The 22,094-nt window shown below is 44.6% G+C and overlaps 1 protein-coding gene across 3 annotated transcripts in view; it reads right to left on the reverse strand.

Moving 5' to 3' along the window:
- The window catches only part of LOC139268542 (armadillo-like helical domain containing protein 1), a 65,675-nt gene that overhangs the window by 18,282 nt on the left and 25,299 nt on the right, over positions 1-22,094 (reverse strand). For 2 of the 3 annotated variants that reach the window (XM_070886851.1, XM_070886850.1), the window contains exons 8-9: positions 11,916-11,988; positions 10,300-10,429 (exon numbers count right to left, since the gene is read on the reverse strand). In XM_070886851.1, the coding sequence (XP_070742952.1) occupies positions 10,300-10,429; positions 11,916-11,988 (203 nt within the window). Of the gene's footprint in view, positions 1-8,392; positions 8,560-10,299; positions 10,430-11,915; positions 11,989-22,094 lie in introns of all 3 variants that reach the window. The other variant, XR_011594052.1, reaches the window with a different exon arrangement.

The following is a 22,094-nucleotide window of genomic DNA, read 5'->3' on the forward strand; positions in this document are numbered from 1 at the left end:
AGAAACAAAGGAAGTTGACTTTTTCCACAGGCAACTGTGGACTCTGCTTTAATTCAGTGGGCAATATCTTCTGAATATTGGAAATCTTCTTAATTTGAAGAGAATCACCAGAGATTCTGTTTCTTTTGTTTTAAATAGGTGACCATCAGGAAGAAGCAATGTGGTTTAAAGGGGTTAGTGGATTATGCCTGAGCGACTACTATAACCGACTACATCTGAGAGTAAATCTCAGAAGTGGGGTTCGTCCTCTCCAGGGGGATGAGGAAGAAGGGGTGCCTAATGGGATACCCCCATCTAATCAGGTACAGTATGATCCAAAGGGAAGCGGACAGGACACGGGAGCTGGAAGAATCTCCTCGGGTCCCAGATTTGGAACTACCTCCTGTCCACAGACATACCTCGCAAACCCCGCCAATCGCACAAAGGAGTAAGAGACATATCATGAATGGTTGAAGTAGGGACAGCCGAAGGTGTAGGATAAGGGTACATTTACAGTGGCATGGTAATCATACCACTGTAACCGTTCATTATATCAAGGGGTGCAAGGACAGGAGCGTGGTTGTAAAAGCAGTAGGGTTTTAAACTCATCCAAAGGCTCCTTCTCCAATGAATAAATAGATTTGTGGGAAAAGCGAATTGTTTGTCATAAACACATCCCAGGGCCAACAAATGGGCTCATAGTAATCTCAACTCAGAAGATATTGTATCTTGATGAGCATCACGAAGTGGTACCTGTAATATTGAATCTGACTGAAGTGAGACTACCTGGGTGGTGCAAGCCTAAAACAATGCGGCTACATGGGAGAATGATCAAGGGATTTTGGCAGAGGACCAGTACAGCCTTCATTGAGTTCAGGGAGAGTGATGGGCTTGATCGTACCTTGACAAGAATTGTGCCAAGACTAGTGGGGAGAATCATAACTGAAGGCGGTGAGGCTTGATTAATATGTTGCAACTGGTTTAATGCTAAAAAGGGGGTAAACCAGATTATAGAAGGGGAACAAATCGTCTTCAACGAAATGGCTCGAAGTAATGTATGGATCTTGATTAGTGGAACACACTCAAGGAAACCAGAGGGAAAGCTCTCTTTCTGGGTAACTGATCGAGACCTAGGGCAATATCCACTTATCAGCTTACTAAGACTCTGTGCCAAGTCAGAAGATTGGTACAGGTGTATCCGGTGGCACGAGTGTAATTTACAGGAACAGAATGACATCACCCTGTTAGAGATAGTAGTGTATTACTCAAGCATGCCTGAGAAAATTTAGTAGGATACAATGAACACGGGAAATGTAACCCGGGTGGATGGGATAACATGGAACTGCACCATGAAGGTAAGTGCGGGACAGCATTTTCCCATATGATCTGTATAAAGAGGGAAGGGTGAATATTGTGTCAGCACCATACACCAGTACAGTACCAACCTAACTTGTCCCATTGTGACAGGAACCTTGTGTATTACCCCAGCCCAAACTGTGAGACTTGTGGCGTGGGTTTCAATAAAGTAATTATTTGCGTAGATAAGTAAGTATTACTGTGAGAAAGGAGTTAAAAGTGTAACTACCAAAGGAAAGATATCATGAATTTGGATAGTTAACTGGGCTAATTGAGGACCAAGTACAATGGGCATTAAGCGAAATGGGGAAGAGAGGGTCACAACGGCTAGACGCTGAGGTGATACTTACGGTACATATGATCAAGATAGTCAAACAATGAACCACGAGACTATGTGTGGTTTTCATGTTATCTATCGTCTAACAACAACCGACATACACTATTGGTATGGGGCGAGGATGGCAACTGTTAACACATTTGACACAGCCAGTATAGACCAAGTTCAAGACTTAGCCCAACATTTGAGAACCCTTTTACTGAAGGGAAATGATCGGGCTTCACAGTTGTCAGAAACCGGGGACGAGGTCGCCAGATAAATGCTGCAAGTCGAGGAAATCCGAGAGCCTCATGCCCAAACTGTTAAGATAAGTGTGCGACTAGATGATCTAACCTAAGAAACACATAGAACTTGTATGTGCAATGTACGGCACATGGTTACTAGGGAACATCCGATACAATGTAAACCAGATGAAACAGAAAAATACCTGATTGGATAAGTAATGAGCAGCTGTCCAAATGAACTAAGGACAGTATTACCCTCTGTGATGTTTGTAAGACAACACAAGTGTTCTTGTCCCAAAGTAATTGTATTACCAGAGAATTGAAATAGGTATGGTTCTAGTTATCCCACAGATAGAGGGTACAGATGCCAAATCTCTAGGCAGTACAGAACATAGGCCAATCCTGGGTTCAGTTCCACGATACGCCCCCTTATGCGGTAAAACTCTGACACATTTCAAGGGGTGCATACCGATGTTGCACGCAATATTTGGATGTGATAGTGTGCGCACACCCCATAGAAGGAGGACAACGTATAGTGTGCGGGTTCACTCAGACGGTTAATCGCACATTGGAAATCAGCCCCCTTAAGTCAGGGAGGGACTGAGGTGGCAGCCCGGGATGATGGGATGTCCTGTATATCTACCAAGGAAAATGAGTACAAGCAAGGTAATGTCATATGTGTGATCAATCCCACAATCTAATTTCTGTTTTACGCCTAAAACTGATCAAACTAGGCCATCGATACTATTCCCACAAAGAAAGGAACGCATCGAGAACATCACTTTAAACAACCCGAGATGGAATGATGATGAAATGAAACAATATGACATACCAAGTTGGAAAGACATTCCCCATCTCAAAGAACATTTGACGCAATTGAAAAAGGACACTGAGAAAAGCATATGTCGTTATCATGAAATTTTGGAAGATTTCATACAGCATTCAAAGGACATTGAAGAAACCCTGAAGGACACTCAAGGGTGGGAACACGTATGGAATTGGGGAATGAATGTGAATATCCATCCATAGATTCGTATATTCTCTCACGTATTGGTGATCATACAGGTAGGGCTAGCTGTCGGATGGGGAATTGGGTTATGCATAGCATGCAGAAAGAGGCAACAGAGGAGGAAAGCAAAAGCTTTAATTATGGAACAGCGAAAGTTTGTTAGCCGAGTAACCTGAAATACTTTGCAACGTAGGTCACGTCCCGAGTCCCCCAAACCGCATGGCTGATCACCACAGAACGGAGCAGGCGACACAGGATGAAGTAGAATTAGGTTGATAATCTTGGGCTGGGTAGCCAAGTACCAAAAGGGGGAACTGAAGTGGGGCTATCGAGCTCTGTTATAATTAAAGGGTTAAGAATAGATCTCTGAATTAAAAACGAGCCGACATAGGCTTTTGTAGTGGTCAACTTTCTAAAGGGGTTTAAAAAGGGAAATAACATATCAGAATGATTAATTGTTACAAGTTGTGTAACCTGAGAACAATTACAGGAGGTCAAACTGTTGAACCACAGGAAGTCCAGAGGGGCAGCTAAACAGGGCAATGGATCAAAAGTGACACATTGGAAAAACTCCACCTGATCAAGGCAAGAGAGATAAGATAACATTCCAATGTGCTAATGAACTTTTGGAACACAGTGAGGTTTATGGAGAAGTACTGGAGACAAGCGTGGTCAGTATCGTACCTTTACTTTGAGTGACAAGGGTTTTGACCATTCAAATCAATGTATGTCTCATGTATTGAATGTCCGGCCATTATAGGCCGAGGAACTGTACAAAAACCCTGTTTTCTCTTTGTTCAGAGAGAGCGAGTGAGTGCTGGTTTCTAAAAATGTCCCAATCCTCTGGCCTTCCACTGTTTTTCACAACATTGCATGCCTTGGTTTTCAATTTGATACCATCCTTTACTTCTTTATTTAGCCACGGATGGTTCATCCTTCTCTTAGTCTTTCTTTCTCACTGGAATATATCTTTGCTGAGAGTTATGAAATATCTGCTTAAATGTTTGCCACTGCTTTTCTACAGTCTTACCGTTTAATATATTTTCCCAGTCCACTTTAATCAGCTCTGTCTTCATACCTTTGTGATTACCTTTATTTAAGTTAAGGACACTAGTTTAAGAGAACTAGCTTTCTCACCCTCAAACTGAATTTGAAATTCTACCATGCTATGATCACTCTTCCCAAGAGGATCTTTCACTACGAGATCATTAATTAATCCAGATTCATTACATATTACTAGATATAAAATAGTTTGCTCCCTCGTGGGTTCCACAGCGTATTGTTCCAAGAAACCATCCCTACACTCTATAAACTCTTCCCCCAGGCTACTTTTGCCAGTTTGATTTGTCAAATCAATATGAAGATTAAAATCACCCATGATTATTGCCGTACCTTTATTACAAGCCTCTATTATTTCTTGATTTATACTCTACTTCTTGATGTCATATTGCAAAACTTTTTTAAAAAACTCTTATGCTCAGCAAGCCTTCCCTAAATTCTGCATTACCCTTGGAAAGCAATTCATTTCAAGCCAGTTATTGAGCTAGGATCTGAGGGTTGCACGATGGGAACCGAGCAGTGCATGGTTTACATGCTGAAGCAAAAGAAGCAGAAGGAGGCTGTAAGGGAAGCTAGATTAATCAGGCAGCACAAGAGAAGAGTCAGACCATCACCAGCAATGCCCATCCAGTGGGATGGTTATACCCAGGGGTACTTTCCAAGACTTTCCCCAGGAGCTTTATCTTGGGAAGCTGTGCATTTTGTTCATTGCTGCAGCCAGATCGGCAACTGAGGTCCACAGCACATACAACCCTCACTGGCACAGAAAGTAAGCACTGCTCATTTTATATGCCACAGGCTCCTAAAATGGAACTGTTGTCATATCAGCCAATTTTTGTGCACTCTATATAAGACGACACCAATGGCCTATTTGCAAAGACAGCTCAATTTATATAATTATGTTACAGGTAGATATTTAATTTAATTACCTATAACTTAATCTAGATCAATTATGTAGTCAAGAAACTAAACTGTAAACTACGTTACTTAAATCCAAATGTAATTAAATAGAACAAGGTTATATGAGGTTTAGAGGCGATATGAGGGGAAATTTCTTCACCCAGAGGATCGTGGGGCTCTGGAACTCACTGCCTGAAAGGGTGATAGAGGCAGAAACCCTCACCACATTTAAAAGATACTTGGATGTGCACTTAAAGTGCTGTAACCTACAGGGTTTTGGACCAAGAGCTGGAAAGTGGGATTACTGGATAGCTCTTGGTCGGCCGGCATGGACATGATGGGCCAAAATGGCCTCCTTCCATGCTGTAAATTTCTACGACTTTATATAGGGATGGCAGTGCAGGTGGGTGTGCCGCAACTGCAGCATGAGGGAGTTTGTTGAGAGCAGTGTGATCCCGAACAACCATGTTTGCAGTAAGTGTCTGCATCTTGAGGAACTTCACCTCAGAGTTGTTGAGCTGAAGTCTGGGATGCAGACATTGCAGGGCATCAGGGAGGGGGAAGAGTTTCCTGAACACTTTGATCCAGGAGGGAGTCACATCCCTTACGTTAAGTAGTGGTACAGGTCTGGTTAGTGGTCAGGGACAGGAAGGTGTGACTGCAACTCAGGCAGGTAAGAGGACCCCCAGGTGCAGTGCTGGAGGAGTCTCAGCATTTGTCTTTATCCAACAGGTATGAGGTTCTTGCTGCCTGTGTGGATGAGGGGAAAGCCTGCAGGATGGATGAGCAAGCTGACCATGGTACCATGGTGCAGGACGCCATTCAAGTAGGGGGAGTGATAGGTGTGGTAGGGCACAGTATAGTCAGAGAAATAGATATTGTTCTCTGCAGCCACGACCGGGAGTTCAGAAGGTTGTGTTGCATGCCCGGTACCAGGGTTAAAGATATCTCTTTGTGGCTGGAGAAGAACTTGAAGTAGGAAGGGGAGGATCCAGTTGACATGGTCCACATAGGAACCAATGATATAGGTAGAACTAGGAATGAGGTTTTGCTGAGCGAGTTTGAGGAGTTGGGATCCAAATTAAAACGCAGAACCTCAAAAGGTAATAATCTCCAGATTGTTACCAGAGTCACGTGCCAATTGGCATAGGAATAAGCAGATTAGAAGGTTAAATGCCTGGCTCAAAGAGTGGTGTGGGAGGAAGGATTTTTGCTTTGTGGGGCACTGGCACCAGTACTGGGGAAAGAGGAAGCTGTTCCGTTGGGACGGGCTCCACTTAAACCAGGCTGGAACCAGTGTCCTGACTCATTGAATAATTAGGGCAGTAGACAGGGCTTTAAACTAAAGAACTGGGGGGGGGGGGGGGCGCAGGGGTGGGAGGATTCAGGAAAGAGTAAATTTAAAAGCAACAAGAGAAATGTCAAGGCTTTAGAGCAGAGCAGAGTTTTGGATAAAAATCAGCAGAGTGGGTCAGGAAGGGATGGGCAGATGGAGGTAAGAAATAGCATGGGGCAGAAAACTTTGGTGAGAGTTGTTTATCGGCCCCTAAACGATAGTTGTAATATAGGGCAGAGTATAAATCAGGAAATTAGAGGTGCATGTAATAAGGGTAATGCAGTAATCATGAGGTATGTTAATCCACATATAGACTGGGAAAATCAAATTTGCAGTAATAATGTGGAGGACAAATTCATTGAATGTATACAAGTTTCCTCGATCAGTATGTTGAGGAACTAACTAGGGAACAGGCTATTTTAAATCTAGTATTGTGCAATGAGAAAGGGTTCATTAATAACCTTGTAGTAAAGGGGCCTTGAGAGAAGAGTGACCATAATATAATAGAATTTTATATTAAGTTTGAAAGTGCTTTAGTTAAATCCAAAACTAGGGTCTTAAATCTAAACAATGCAAACTACTTCGGTATGAAGGGCGAGTTGGCTAAGATAGATTGGGAAATTACATTAAAAGGTATGATAGTAGACAAGCAATGGCTAGCATTTAAAGAATTAATACAGAATTTACAACAAATATACATTCCTTTAAGGCACAAAAACCCTGCAGATAAATTAGTCCAACCATGGCTAACAAAAGAGAAATTAAAGATGGTATTACAACAAACAAAGAGGATTATAATGTTGTCAAAAAGAGCAGTAAAACTGCATTGGGAGGATTTTAGAATTCAGCAAAGGGGAACTAAGAAATTGATAAAGAGAAAATAGAATGAGAGAATAAACAAGCGAGAGACATAAAAACAGACTGTATTAACAAAAGTAAATGTGGGTCCCTTACAGGCTGAGACAGGAGTAATTACAGTGGGGAATAAGGAAATGGCAGAAAAATTAAATACTGTGTGTCTGTCTTCACAGAAGAAGACACGAAAAACCTCCCAGAAATAGTAGAATACCAAGTGTCTAGTAAGAATGAGGAACTGAAAGAAATTAGTACCTGCATTAGTAAAAAAATAATACTGGAGAAATTAATGGCCTACATCCAAGGGTTTTGAAAGAGGTGGCTATAGAGATAGTGAATGCATTGGTTGTCATCCATAGATTCTAGAACGGTTCCCGCGGATTGGAAGGTAGCAAATGTAACCCCATTATTTAATAAAGGAGGGAGAGCGAAAACAGGGAACTACAGACCAGTTAGTCGGACATCAGTAGCAGGGAAAATGCTAGAATTTATTATTAAGGATGTAGTAACAGTGCACTTAGAAAGTAATAGGAATGGGCAGAATCAACACGGATTTATGAAAGGGAAATCATGTGTGACAAATATGTTACGAGTTTTTTCAGGGTTCTAACTAGAGAATAGATAAGGGGAGAACCAGTGGATGTGATGAATTTGGATTTTCAGAAGGCATTTGTTAAGATGCCACACCGGAGGATATTAAACAAAATTAGGGCTCATAGGATTGGGGGTAATATACTAGCATAGATTGAGGATTGGTTAACGGACAGAAAACTGAGTAGGAATAAATGGGTCATTTTCAGGTTGGCAGGCTGTAACTAGTGGGGTACCACAAGGATCGGTGCTTGGACCTCAACTATTCACAATCTATATCAATGATTTGGATGAGGGGACCAAATGTAATATATCCAGGTTTGCTGATGATACAAAGCTAGGTGGGAATTTAAGTTGTAAGGAGGATGCAAAGAGGCTTCAAGAGGATTACAGATAAGCTAAGTGAGTGGGCAAGAACATACAAATGGAATATAATGTGAAGTTATCCACTTTGGTAGGAAAAATAGAAAAGCAGAGTATTTTGTAAATGGTGAGAGATTGGGAAATGTCGGTGTTCAGAGGGACCTGGGTGTCCTTGTACACGGATCACTGAAAGTTAACATGAAAGTATAGCAAGCAATTAAGAAAGCAAATGGTATGTTGGCCTTTATTACAAAAGGATTAGAGCACAAGCGTAACGATTACTTACTGCAATTATATAGGGCCCTAGTGAGACCACACCTGGAGTATTGGCACAAAAATTGCGGTCGGAAGGTTCCTAAATTTTTTTTTTTTTACAAAAGTACCTGGTGGTCCCGGAGGAATGAACACTTGCGCTCCAAGGCCTAGATGCACAGCCGAGTGCAGAGGATGTAGGCACATCCTGGGATCACGTGGGCCTGGACCACCAATCACAGTGTAGTATTCTCATTCATAGTAATGAGAGCTCCGATTACTATCAATGAGAATGCCTCTAAAAACAAATAAAACACAAATACAAATTTAAAAAACACTTCGCTTTTTAAAAATGAATAGAAATTGCATTAAATTAAATGTTTTACAGAAAAAAATGATTTTCTTGAATTTAAAAAAAATGTTTGAATAGTGTTAAAATAAACTTACCTTCATAGACAGGGTTTTTAATATAAAAAGAAGTAATAACATTAATTTTTTCTATCTATTAAAACTCTGAAACTTTCACCAGGCGTAAGAGTTTGAAGGACATTCACTGCGCAAGAGTTGGGCAAATAGCCCAAATCTCCGCCTGCAAAGGCCCTTCTCCCGGGGATGCACATGCCTAAACCAGGAACCTGCAGGGCCTCTTCGAGAGTGTGCACACATCAAACGCACCCAGAGAGGCAGTAATTTCAGGGTCATTGAGTATATTCAAGACAGAGATCAATAGATTTTTAGATATTAAGGGAATCAAGGGATGTGGCAATAGTGCAGGAAAGTGGAATTGTGGTCGAAGATCAGTCATGATCTCATTGAATGACAGAGCAGGCTCGAAGGGCTGAATGGCCTACTCCTGCTCCTATTTCTTATGTTCTTATGACAATCCTCCCACACACAGGTCATCAACTTTTTCAGAATTGCTGCATTCCCCAGGGTTGTTAGGGCTATTGATTGGCACCCATGTGGCACTGTGTCCCCCAAATATATTTATATGGACCACAACGGCTTCTATTCCCTAAATATTCAGGCCATTTGTGATGACAGCCTCTTGTACCTGAATTCATGACATGATGGAAACTGTCGTGATGCTTTTATTTACTGGTTTCCAAATTTGTTTTTTTCTTTAATTTTCTCCCTGTTGCTGTATGGATACTGGCAGCCTTTGGGTAGCACAATTTTTTAACGTGTGAGCCCAGACAGGCTGTCCTTCCCTAAAAGCAAACTATTGAGCTTTTTATGATGTTTCAATAGCTTCATAGTCACTTTTACTGAAATTTTTAAACTGAATTCTCAAACTGCCATGGTGGGATTTGAACTCACACCCACTGGATTATTAGTCCAAGCCTCTGGATTACTGATCCAGTAACATATCTACTACACTACCGCACCTGATAGGATATTGAACATTTTGACTGAATTAGATCAATTTCATAATAATGGTAATGGACCGTTAAGAAAGTAAGAACTTGCATTTAGATAGCAGCTTTCAACATCTCAGGAATTCCCAAGTGCATCACAGCCAATGAAGTACTTTTGAAGTGTCACTGTTGTACTGTAGGGAAACGTGACAGCCAATTTGCATACAGAAAGATCACCTAATGAGCCATCTGGGGAACATGCTTGTATTCAAATGGAAATTTAAATATTTCCATCATCAAAATTAACAAATCTATGTTTTAGCATTTTCTAATCAGTACTTTGAAAATACATTTAAAAACGTTTTGGTCCAGTTTCTAACTGATTTGTTTTCTTCACCTTTAATTGCTGTACTGTGCATCCAATAAATTTTTTTTTATCATGAATGAATATAATCACTGAACAGTTATTGGAACATGGGTTCACCTGTCCTTTAAAGTTATCCTCTGAGATGGAAGTGATGGTTATGCTGATTTTGCACTGCTGGCAGGGATATTCCTTCACGAGCAGCACATATTGGGAAATCATGGGCTCAGTTCTCATCATTTCCCAACTGCTGACAAGTGAAGCTCCCTACAAGCTGCACAGACTTGAAAAATTACTCCCATAATGATATACTTACTTCCAATGCCAAACTAGCCTGTTTTTGGCTGTCCGCATGTTCCATGTTCCCCATAGCAATCATGAGGCAATGCACCACTCTGAGCTGCAGTAATTCCTCAGCTATCTCAGCAGATTCCTGAATGACCATACTGTGAAAGGCATAGGGTAATAAAACAGATACAAGATCATTACAAATTCTACAATTAGAATGAATTAATACTTTTACTTTTATTTCTCCCACCAAAAAAAATAAAGTTCTCATCTGGATGTCAATGCTTGGAAATAGAACACTTTTGTGACTGTTGGCATCAAGCATCCTAGGTCAGATATAACAGTAGCCAGATGCAGAGCAATGCACTCTTTATTGTGTCAATATGTACTTTAACCACACACTCAAAAGAACATTTCCTAGTGCAGTGGTGTGAAATTTTTCCTATCCACACTATTATTGAAAGTTTGGTGCCCTCCTACAGTAAAAACTAAGTTGAAGTTCCCCAAACCAATCTCCTAAGATCTTAGAGCCAGGAGAGTTGACCATGCCTCCCTTCCCCAACTTCTTCTGATTCAAGAACGATATAGCTAAGCCTGATGGCATGTTACTGCCCATTGTTTCAGCATGCGAAGGGCGTGTGATGTGTTAGGATCTACTCCTGTTCCTAATTCTTATGTTATTATGTTCTTATGGCTAAGGGGATCAAGGGCCATGGAGAGAAAGCAGAAAATGGGTACTGAGGGAATGATCAGCCATGATCTTGTTGAATGGTGGTGCAGGCTCGAAGGGCCGAATGGCCTACTCCTGCACCTATTTTCTATGTTTCTATCTAAAGAGAGAAAGGAATATTTAAAAAGATGATAAATTATGGAACTATGAGGCAGACTGTGTCTATTTTATAAATTGCTCAGATAACTGACTTCTTTGTCAACAATATTGAATGTGGATACAGTAACCTCCCTACACAATGCTCTCGTTTGAACTGTGACCTTCATTTACCAGTATGTCAAAAAGATCTTTGAAGGCCAAGTCTTTGCTTCCAATAGGAAATACATTAAAAATGGATGGAATATATGAACTGTGTGCCCATGAATTTTCACCATGTAGTACCTGCATGTGCTGCTCCCTGCTAAAAGTATAGAATCAGCCCTTTCAATCAATTTATTGATAAATTAATCTTGTATATGGTATGCACATCCTATCCAAAGAGTTACTTCTTGTAACACTTTTCATGTCAACATTTACAATGGAAATGGCTATGTAAACACTTCTAATGGGAAAATCCAATATCAATATTTTATAATTGGATCTCGCCAAATGTTTTTTGAAAAAAAATCCATCATTTTGTTTCCCAGTAACTGAAATTTCTGGAATCCAAAATAAGAAATTAAACAATAATGTAAAAATTTCAAACAGAATCTTACATCAAGATGTTATCTCTTGCATGGCTTAAACACCCCTAATGTCATAAAACAGAGTATCCGCCAACTCCCTGTGAGAAACGCCACAGATTGGTCAGTATACCATTACATTTTCCTTGGTTTGTTAGCTGTTGCTCAATTACAATGATTTGCAATATTAGTGGACATGCAGAAATGCACTTGGATTTTGTCTTTAATAAAATTATTTGTCACATGACTTACCCTATAACTTTTCCTGCCGCAGCTTGCTGTACAAACAAAGGTATGGATTCTGCAAGGTTTGCTGTGGATTCATCTAAAATGTAAAACCAAATTACTGTCTTAAGAAATTTTAGACACAAGATGTTATGTATCTGTAAAGCATGCACGCCCATGTTCCACCACCAGGGAGCGCATCCCCTGAAGTCCCAAGGGATCACAGCATCCCTTAGGAGCACTGTATATAAGCCAGCCCCTAAGGCCTGTTCCTCACTCTGGAGTGTCTTAATAAAGACTGAGGTCACTGTTACTTTAACCTCCCTGTGTGCAGTCTCATCTGTGTTAGGAACACAATAACTGGCGAAGTGTATACGAATCCAACGCAAAGATGCAGCAAACTGTGGGCATCCTGGAGAAGTTCTCGGAGGGTGAGGACTGGGAAGCCTATGTCGAACGGCTAGACCAGTACTTTGTAGCCAACGAGCTGGATGGAGAAGGAAGCACTGCAAAAAGGAGAGCGGTCCTCCTCACGGTCTACGGGGCACCGACCTACAGCCTCATGAAGAATCTGCTGGTTTTGGTGAAACCCACAGATAAGTCATATGAGGAGCTGTGTACTGGTTCGGGAGCATCTTAACCCAAGGGAGAGCGTGCTGATGGCGCGGTATCGGTTCTACACGTGCCAGAGATCTGAAGGTCAGGAAATGGCGAGCTACGTCACAATCTAAGGCGACTTGCAGGACAATGTGAGTTTGATGGCTACCTGGAGCAGATGCTCAGAGACTTTTTTGTACTGGGCATTGGCCACGAGACCATCCTACGAAAACTTTTGACTGTAGAGATACCGACCTTCAGTAAGGCCATTGCGATAGCACAGGAGTTTATGTCCACCAGTGATAACACCAAATAAATCTCTCAGCACACAAATGCTAGCAATGTTCATAAATTAACTGGAACTGTATTTGCGAGCAGAAATGTACAGGGCAGAAACCACGAGTCTGCAACTGCCAGCAGGCCTCAGGTGACCCAGAGTCCCCAACAAAGGATGAATGCAAGGCAATTCACACCTTGTTGGTGTTGTGGAAGCTTCCATTCAGCCTATTCATGCTGCTTCAAAGGGTATGTTTGCAAGAGCTGTGGAACAATGGGGTACCTCCAACGAGCTTGCAGACAAGCTGCAAGCTCTGCAAAACCTGCTAACCACCACGTGGCAGAGGAAGATCGGTCCATGGTGGATCAAAGCAATTTCAAGCCTCAGAAAGAGGCGGCAGATGCTGAAGTACACGGGGTGCACACATTTTTGATGAAATGTCCACCTATAATGCTAAATGTAAACTTGAATGGCTTACCCGTAGCCATGGAACTGGACACTGGCACCATCCAATCCATGAGTAAAAAGATGTTTGAGAGACTGTGGTGCAACATGGCACTCAGACCAGCCCTGAGCCCCATCCACACGAAACGGAGAACGGACACCAAAGAGCCCATCACTGTCCTGGGCAGCACCATGGTCAAGGTCACCTACGAGGGCACGGTGCACGAAATGCCACTCCGGATTATCCCGAGCGATGGCCCCACATTGCTTGGAAGGAGCTGGCTGGGCAAAATCTGCTGGAATTGGGATGACATCCGAGCGCTATCACATGTCGATGAAGCCTCATCTACCCAGGTTCTTAACAAATTTCCTTCCCTTTTTGAGCCAGGCACTGGAAACTTTTCCGAGGGAAAGGTGCGGATCCACTTGGTTCCTGAGGCACGACCCATTCACCACAAGGCGCGAGCGGTACCTCACATGATGAGGGAGAGAGTGGAAATCGAGCTGGACAGGCTGCAACACGAGGGCATCATCTCCCCAGTGGAATTCAGCAAATGGGCCAGCCAGATTGTTCCAGTACTCAAAAGTGATGGCACGGTCAGGATTTGCAGCGATTATAAAGTAACTATTAATCGTTTCTCGCTACAGGACCAATACCCGCTGCCCAAGGCAGACGACCTATTTGCGACGCTGGCAGGAGGCAAGACGTTCACCAAGCTCGACCTGACTTCGGCCTACGTGACGCAGGAGCTGGAGGAGTCTTCGAAGGGCCTCACCTGCATCAAGACACACAAGGGACTGTTCATCTACAACAGATGCCAGTTTGGAATTCGGTCGGCTGCAGCGATCTTCCAGAGAAACATGGAGAGCCTACTTAAGTCGGTACCACGCACGGTGGTTTTTCAGGACGACATATTGGTCACGGGTCAGGACACTGTCGATCACCTACAAAACCTGGAGGAGGTCCTCCAGCGACTGGATTGTGTAGGGCTGCGGCTGAAGAGGTCGAAATGCGTCTTCATGGCAACAGAAGTGGAGTTTTTGGGGAGAAAGATCGCAGCAGACGGCATTCGGCCCACAGACGCCAAGACAGAGGCTATCAGGAATGTGCCCAGGCCACATAGCTGCGGTCGTTCCAGGGACTCAACTATTTTGGTAACTTCCTACCGGGGTTAACCACACTCTTAGAGGCCCTACATGTGTTATTGCATACTGGGTATGGGAAAAAAAAAACAAGTAATTGCTTTTGAGAAAGCCAGAAACATTTTATGCTCCAACAAGCTGCTTGTATTGTATAACCCGTGTAAAAGACTTGTGCTCGCATGTGATGCGTCGTCGTACGGAGTCGGGTATGTATTACAACAAGCTAACGTTGCGGGTAAGTTGCAACCTGTCGCCTATGCCTCCAGGAGTTTGTCTAAGGCAGAGAGGGCCTACAGCATGATTGAGAAAGAGGCATTAGCGTGTGTGTTTGGGGTAAAGAAAATGCATCAGTATCTGTTTGGCCTCAAATTTGAGCTGGAAACCAATCACAAGCCCCTCATATCCCTGTTCGCTGAAAACAAGGGGATAAATACTAATGCCTCAGCCTGCATACAAAGGTGGGCACTCGCGCTATCAGCATATAACTATACCATCCGCCACAGGCCAGGCACCGAGAACTGCGGATGCTCTCAGTCGGCCACCATTGCCCACCACGGGGGTGGAAATGGCGCAGCCTGCAGACTTGTTGATGGTCATGGAAGTGTTTGAAAATGATAAATCACCTGTCATGGCCCTCCAGATTAGGACTTGGACCAGCCAAGATCCTCTGCTGTCCCGAGTAAAAATCAGTGTACTGCATGGGAGCTGGGCCAGCATCCCCGTTGAAATGCAAGAGTTAATCAAGCCGTTCCAGCGGCGAAAGGACGAGCTGTCCATTCAGGCAGACTGCCTGATGTGGGGTAACCGCATAGTGCTACCCAAAAAGGGCAGGGAGACGTTCATCTCGGATCACCACAGCACACACCAGGGTATAATAATGATGAAAGTGATAGCCAGATCCCATGTGTGGTGGCCCCGTATCGACTCTGACTTAGAGTCCTGTGTATGGCAATGCAGCGTGTGTGCTCAGTTGAGTAACGTGCCCAGAGAGGCACCACTAAGTTTGTGGTCCTGGCCCTCCAGACCATGGTTGAGGATCCATGTTGACTATGCGGGCCCATTTTTAGGTAAAATGTTCCTGGTGGTGGTGGATGCTTTTTCAAACTGGATTGAATGTGAAATAATGTCGGGAAGCACCGCCACCACTGAAAGCCTGACAGCCATGTTTGCCACCCACGGCCTGCCTGACATACTGGTCAGTGACAATGGGCCATGTTTCACCAGTGCCGAATTGAAATGAGACCCGCAATGAGATCAAACATGTCACCTCGGCCCCGTTTAAACCAACCTCCAATGGGCAGGCAGTACAAACCATCAAACAGAGCCTTAAACGAGTCACAGAAGGCTCACTCCAAACCCGCCTGTCCAGAGTACAGCTCAACTACCGCACGAGACCCCACTCGCTCACAGGGGTGCCCCCGGCTGAGCTACTCATGAAAAGGACACTTAAAACTAGACTCTCGCTGGTTCACCCCAACCTGTATGATCAGGTAGAGACCAGGCGGCAGCAACAAAATGTAAACGATGGTCGCGCCACTGTATCACGGGAAATTGATCTGAATGACCCTGTGTATGTGCTAAACTATGGACATGGTCCCAACTGGATCGTGGGCATGGTGATTAGCTAAAGAAGGGAGTCGTGTGTTTGTAGTCAAACTAGACAATGGACAAATTTGCAGAAAGCACCTGGACCAAACGAGGCTGCGGTTCACAGACTGCCCTGAACAACCCACAGCAGACACCTCCTTTTTTGAGCCCACAACACACACCCAAAGGATCGACACCACCCCGGACCAGGAAATTGAACCCATCACGCCCAACATCCCAGCAAGGCCAGGCTCACCCAGCAGCCCTGCAGGGCCAACAACACGCCAGCCCAGCGAGGGCACAGGCAACACACCAGAACAGACATTTGTACCGAGGCGGTCCACCGGGAAAGGCTCCTGACCGCCTCACCTTGTAAATAGTTTTCACTTTGACTTTGGCAGGGGCGGGGGGGTGGGGGGGGATGTGATGTTGTGTATCTGTAAAGCATGTACTCCCATCAGGGAGCGCATCCCCTGAAGTCCCAAGGGATCCCAGCATCTCTTGGGAGCTCTGTATATAAGCCGGCCCCCAAGGCCTGTTCCTCACTCTGGAGTGTCTTAATATCCACCCTGTGTGCAGTCTCATCTGTGTTAGGAACACAATACAATTAGATGCAAATAAAATTGTATCATTTGATTGAATTTAAGTTATACTAAATTTATAAATTAAAAATTGAATGTGAAAATTATTTCCAGGCGTTAATACATCTTTGTGTTAGAGAAAACAAAGTAACAGCTCTCCAGATGGCTCAGTTGGTAAAAGCAATGTGTAGCTGAGCTATAAAGACCAGTAGGTTCTCGGTTTACTATCTGATCTTTGTAGGGTAGTATAATTCACTTCAGTACTACTTGGTTAGGGAAGGAATGCATCGCAGTTCCCAATGACTTCTGTTGGAAAATTTGCACTTGTAGATGTTGATTTAGGACAGACTGTGGGCACATAGTTCTTTTATGGTACAGGTACAAATTCCGGAATCCTCGGGACCAAGTTCATTCCAGTTTTGGGGTTTTTCTGTATTTCAGACAAGAAAATCAATAGTCTGAAATCCAGAATCCTCGACCGAATCCATGCCAGGTTTTGAGCAGTGAGGTCCAAAATCTGGCAAAACCCCAAATCTGGAATCCTTGGCTGAATCCGTGCCGGATTTTGAGTTTTGCCTCAAAAGTCCGGTATTCGGATAATAATGCCAAATGACTCCATCAGCTATGCGCAAAATATCTGGTTTCCTGACAATTCCGGTTTTCGGAGTTCTGGATTCGGGACGTTTCACCGGTACTACCTACAGGCAAACAATTTAGGTGTTGTCACCTCCTGAATGAGTGCCCACCTTTCTTGCAACTCCCTGTTTGAATCTCTCCAATTAGGTACCCCTGCCACAGCACTGAAACAACACTAATCAAAGTCACAAATTATATCCTCTATTACTGTTCTTCAACCATTCTGCAGCCTTTGACACGGTCAACCACATCATCCTCCTCCAACGCCTCTCCTCTACTATCCAGTTGACTGGGACTACCCTCATTTGGTTGCACTCTTACATATCCAGTCATAGCCAAAGCATCTCCAGCAATGGCTTCTCCTCCTGCATCCACACCGTTATCACTTGAGGCCCCCAAGGATCTATCCTTGGCCCTTTCATATTTCTCATCTAGATGATGCCCTTCGGCGATATAATCGAAGAACTGAAGTCAGGTTCAGATGTACGCGAGCAACACCCAGATCTACCTCCCCACAAACCTCTATCGATGCCTTCACTGCCTGTGTGTTGTCAGCCAGCTTGTCCGACATCCAGTCCTGGATGAGTTGTAATTTCCCTCTACTCAATCAGGAAAACGGAAGCCATTGTCTTTGACCCACCCCCACCCCCACCCCCTCCGTCACCCGCCCCAGCCCATTCTCTCCACCGATTCCAACCTCCTCCTCGACCATTGTATCAGGCTGTTCACAGTCTCATTGTACTATTTGACCCCAAGCTAAGCTTCCGATCCTATATTCCCTCCATCACAAACACTGCTTACATCCATCTCGAACACTGCACATCTCCACCCATGCTTCATCCCATCTGCTGCTGAAACCCTCACCCATGCTTCTGTCACCTCCAGACTAAACTATTGCAATGCTCTCCTAGCTAGCATCCCATCCTCCACCCTCAAGAAACCTCAGCTTACCAAAAGGTGAACACAGAGGAGGCAAATAAAATGTACAGGAGGTTGAACAATAAGCTCAGGTGAGAGACTAATAAAGCTAGAGACATCTGGATATGAGAGGCAGAGTAATCTTTTGTATGCGAGAATGAGGGGAATAGATGATTTAAACAAACAGAGAAGAAATTAGTTAAAGCAATCCAAAATAAAGATGGACAACTATTGACTGACCCAATTGAAGAAGAAATAAATAAATGGTAAGTGTTACGCTCATAATAAAGTGTGACCTTAGCTCCTTTAATTAAACTCCAGAGTGTTGGTACAGCGTGGGAAGCCTGCTTATATACAGTGCTCCCAAGGGATGCTGGGATCCCTTGGGATTCCAACAGGTAGGCCCTCTGGTGGTGGTGTGATACAGGTTGCCAAGGGTTACATACATAACGTCACTCCCTCCCAAAGTCAATAGTACGCTTATTTACAGGGCGAGACGATCTGGGGCTTTTCGCTCCCTTGTCGATCGTCTCGGTATAAATGCAGGTGTGGGTGAGTTGGTTGGTTCTTCGCTGGGCTGCTGAGCAGCTGGCCTTGCCAGGCTGTTGGGGATGGCGAGTTCAGCTTCGTGGTCAACCGTGATGACGGTTACCACTTGTGTGTGTGTTGGAGGGTCGAAGTTGGTGGTGTTCTCTTCGGGTTGCTCGTGACTGTTTGTGAACTGCAATTTGGTTTGGTCCAAATGCTTTCTGCACGTTAGTCCATTGGCCAATTTGAACTGAAACACCCTACTCCCTTCTTTGGCTATGACCGTGCCAGCAAGCCATTTGGGACCATGTCCATAGTTGAGTACAAACACAATGCCACTGACTTCAATATCGCGTGACAAGTTTGCTCGATCATGGTACTTGCTTTGTTGATGCCGCCTGTCCTCGACGTGATCATGAAGATCAGGGTGGACAAGAGAGCCTCGTTTTGAGCGCCCTTTTCATGAGCAGCTCAGCTGGGGGAACCCCGGTGAGCGAGTGGAGTCTGGTGCGGTAGCTGAGCAGGACTCGGGACAGGCGGGTCTGCACGGAGCCCTTCCACACATTTTTCAAGCTTTGCTTGATGGTTTGGACTGCCCGTTCTGCCTGGCCATTGGATGCGGGCTTGAACGGGGCAGATGTGACATACTTGATCCCATTGCGGGTCATGAATTCCTTGAATTCAGCACTGGTGAAACACGGTCCATTGTCGCTGACAAGGACATCCAGCAGGCAGTGTGTGGCAAACATGGCTCGTAGGCTTTTGATGGTGGCAGTGGATGCGCTTACAGACATTATTACACTTGCAATCCATTTTGAATAAGCATCCACAACAACCAAGAACATTTTGCCCAGGAATGGGCCCGCAAAGTCAATGTGGATCCTCGACCACGGTTTAGAGGGCCATGACCACAAACTTAGCGGTGCCTCTCTGGGTCCATTGCTCAGTTGAGAGCAAGTGTTGCATTGGCACACACATGACTAAGTCCGAGTCGATGCCAGGCCACCAAACATGGGATCTGGCTATGGCTTTCATCATTACTATGCCTGGGTGGGTACTGTGTAGGTCGCGTATGAACGTTTCCTTGTCTTTCTTGGGCAAAACCACACGATTACCCCACAAAAGACAGTCCGCCTGTATGGACATTTCATCTTTGTGCCTCTGAAACGCTGGACCAGCTCCCATGGAGGACACAGTTTTTTTTTAAACCAGGGACAGTAAAGGATCCTGGTTGGTCCAGGTCCTGATCTGGTGGGCTGTTTTCGAATGCATCCATCACCATGAGCAAGTCGGCAGGCTGTGCCATTTCCACCCTGGTAGTGGGCCATGGTAGCTGACTGAGAGCATCAGCGCAGTTCTCGGTGCCTGGTCTGTGGCGGGTTACATAGTTGTATGCCGACAGCATGAGCGCCCATCTTTGGATGAGGGCAGAGGCATTGGTGTTGATCCCTTTGCTCTGAGAATAGCGATATGAGCAGCTTATGCTCAGTTTCTAGCTCAAACTTGAGACCAGATACTGGTGCATTTTTTTCACCCCGTAAACGCGCATCAGAGCTTCTTTTTCAATCATGCTGTAGGCCCTTTTGGCCTTGGAGAAACTCCTGGATGCATAGGCGACCAGTTGCAATGTTCCCGATTCATTAGCCTGTTGTAGCACACACCCGACCCCGTATGACGATGCATCGCAAGCTAGCACTAATTGTTTACATGGATTATACAGAACAAGCAATTTGTTGGAACATAACAGATTTCTGGCTCTCTCAAAAGCAGCCTCTTGTGATTTCCCCCATACCCAGCCGTCTCCCTTGCGCAGTAACACATGTAGGGGTCTTCTACATGTCTTCTCGCTGTAGCCTGTCCAGCTCAATTTCCACTTTCTCTTGCATCATATATGGTACCGCCCATGCCTTGTGGTGGATGGGCCAGGTACCAGGAACCAAGTGGATCTGCATCTTCGCCCCCGAGAAACTTCCAATGCCTGGCTCAAACAACGACGGGAATCTGCACATGAGGCATCGTCGATGGACGAAAGCGCTCGGATGTCGTCCCAGTTCCAGCAGATTTTTCCCAGCCAGCTTCTGCCAAACAGTGTGGGGCCATCCCCTGGCACAATCCATAGTGGGAGTTTGTGCACTGCTCCATCATAGGAGACTTTTCCTTCTGTGCTGCCAATAACAGGGATCAGCTCTTTGGTGCAAGTTCTTAGCTTGGTGTGAATGGGGCTAAGCTTGGGCCTGTGTGCCTTGATGCTCCACAGCCTGTTGAAGGCTTTTTTGCTCATTGTAGACTGACTCGCACCAGTGTCCAGTTCCATGGATACTGGAATTCCATTCAGTTCAACTTTTGACATGATCGGTGGACATTTCGTGGTGAAGGTGTGTACCCCATACACTTCTGCCTCCTCAGTTCGAGTCTCTAGTTCAGCCTGATCTACCACGGATCAATCTTCCTCTGAAACGTGGTGGTTTGCAGCTCGTCTGCACATTCACTGGAGGTGTCCCATTTTCTGCAGCCTTTGCACGCATAGTCTTTGAAGCGGCATTGATGGGCCCGATGATCACCTCCACAGCGCCAACAAGGTGTTAACTACCTCGCATTAACGATTGATGGCGGACTCTGGGTCATCTGAGGTCGTGCAGCTGCCGGTGTGTAAGTTCTGCTATATGCATTCCTGCTTGAAAACGATGTTATTTTGTGTACAGTACTAGCCGAAACCTCTTTATGCTGCGAAATTTGTTTGGTGTTATCGCTGGTGGACATAAATGCCTGGGCTATTGTTATGGCTTGCTCAGATTCGGTGTTTCAACAGTCAATAGTTTGCGAAGGATAACCTCATGGCCAATGCCAAGCACAAAAATGTCGCTCAGCATTTATTCAAGGAATCCATCGAATTTGCAATGTCCTGCAAGGCGCCTTAGTTCGGCGACGTAGTTCGCTACTTCCTGGCCTTCCGACCATTGACGCATGTAGAACCGATACCTTGCCATCAAAACGCTTTCCTTTGGATTTAGGTGCTCCCGGACCAGCGTACACAGTTTTTCATAGGATTTGGTTGTTGGTTTCACCAGAGCTAGAAGATTTTGCATGAGGCCATAGGTTGTTGCCCCATAGACGATAAGGAGGATCGCCCTTCATTTGGCAGCGTTCTCGTCCCCTTCCAGCTCGTTGGGCCATGAAGTATTGGTCGAGTCGCTCCATGAAGGCCTCCCAATCATCCCCTTCTGAGAATTTCTCCAGGATACCAACAGTTCTTTGCATTTTCGCGTGGTTGTTCGTTATCGCGTCGCCAATTGTTACGCTCATGCTAAAGTGATACAACTGAGTACTGTAGGCAATGAGTAAGTGTGACCTTAGCTCCTTTAATTAAACTCGAGTGTTGGTACAGCGTGGGATCCCTTAGGATTCCAACAGGTAGGCCCTCTGGTGGTGGTGTGATACAGGTTGCCAAGGGTTACATACATAATAGTAAGAATATGTTGAAGAATTATATACCAA

This window comes from Pristiophorus japonicus, chromosome 8 (assembly GCF_044704955.1).
Source record: "Pristiophorus japonicus isolate sPriJap1 chromosome 8, sPriJap1.hap1, whole genome shotgun sequence".
Taxonomy (NCBI): domain Eukaryota; kingdom Metazoa; phylum Chordata; class Chondrichthyes; family Pristiophoridae; genus Pristiophorus; species Pristiophorus japonicus.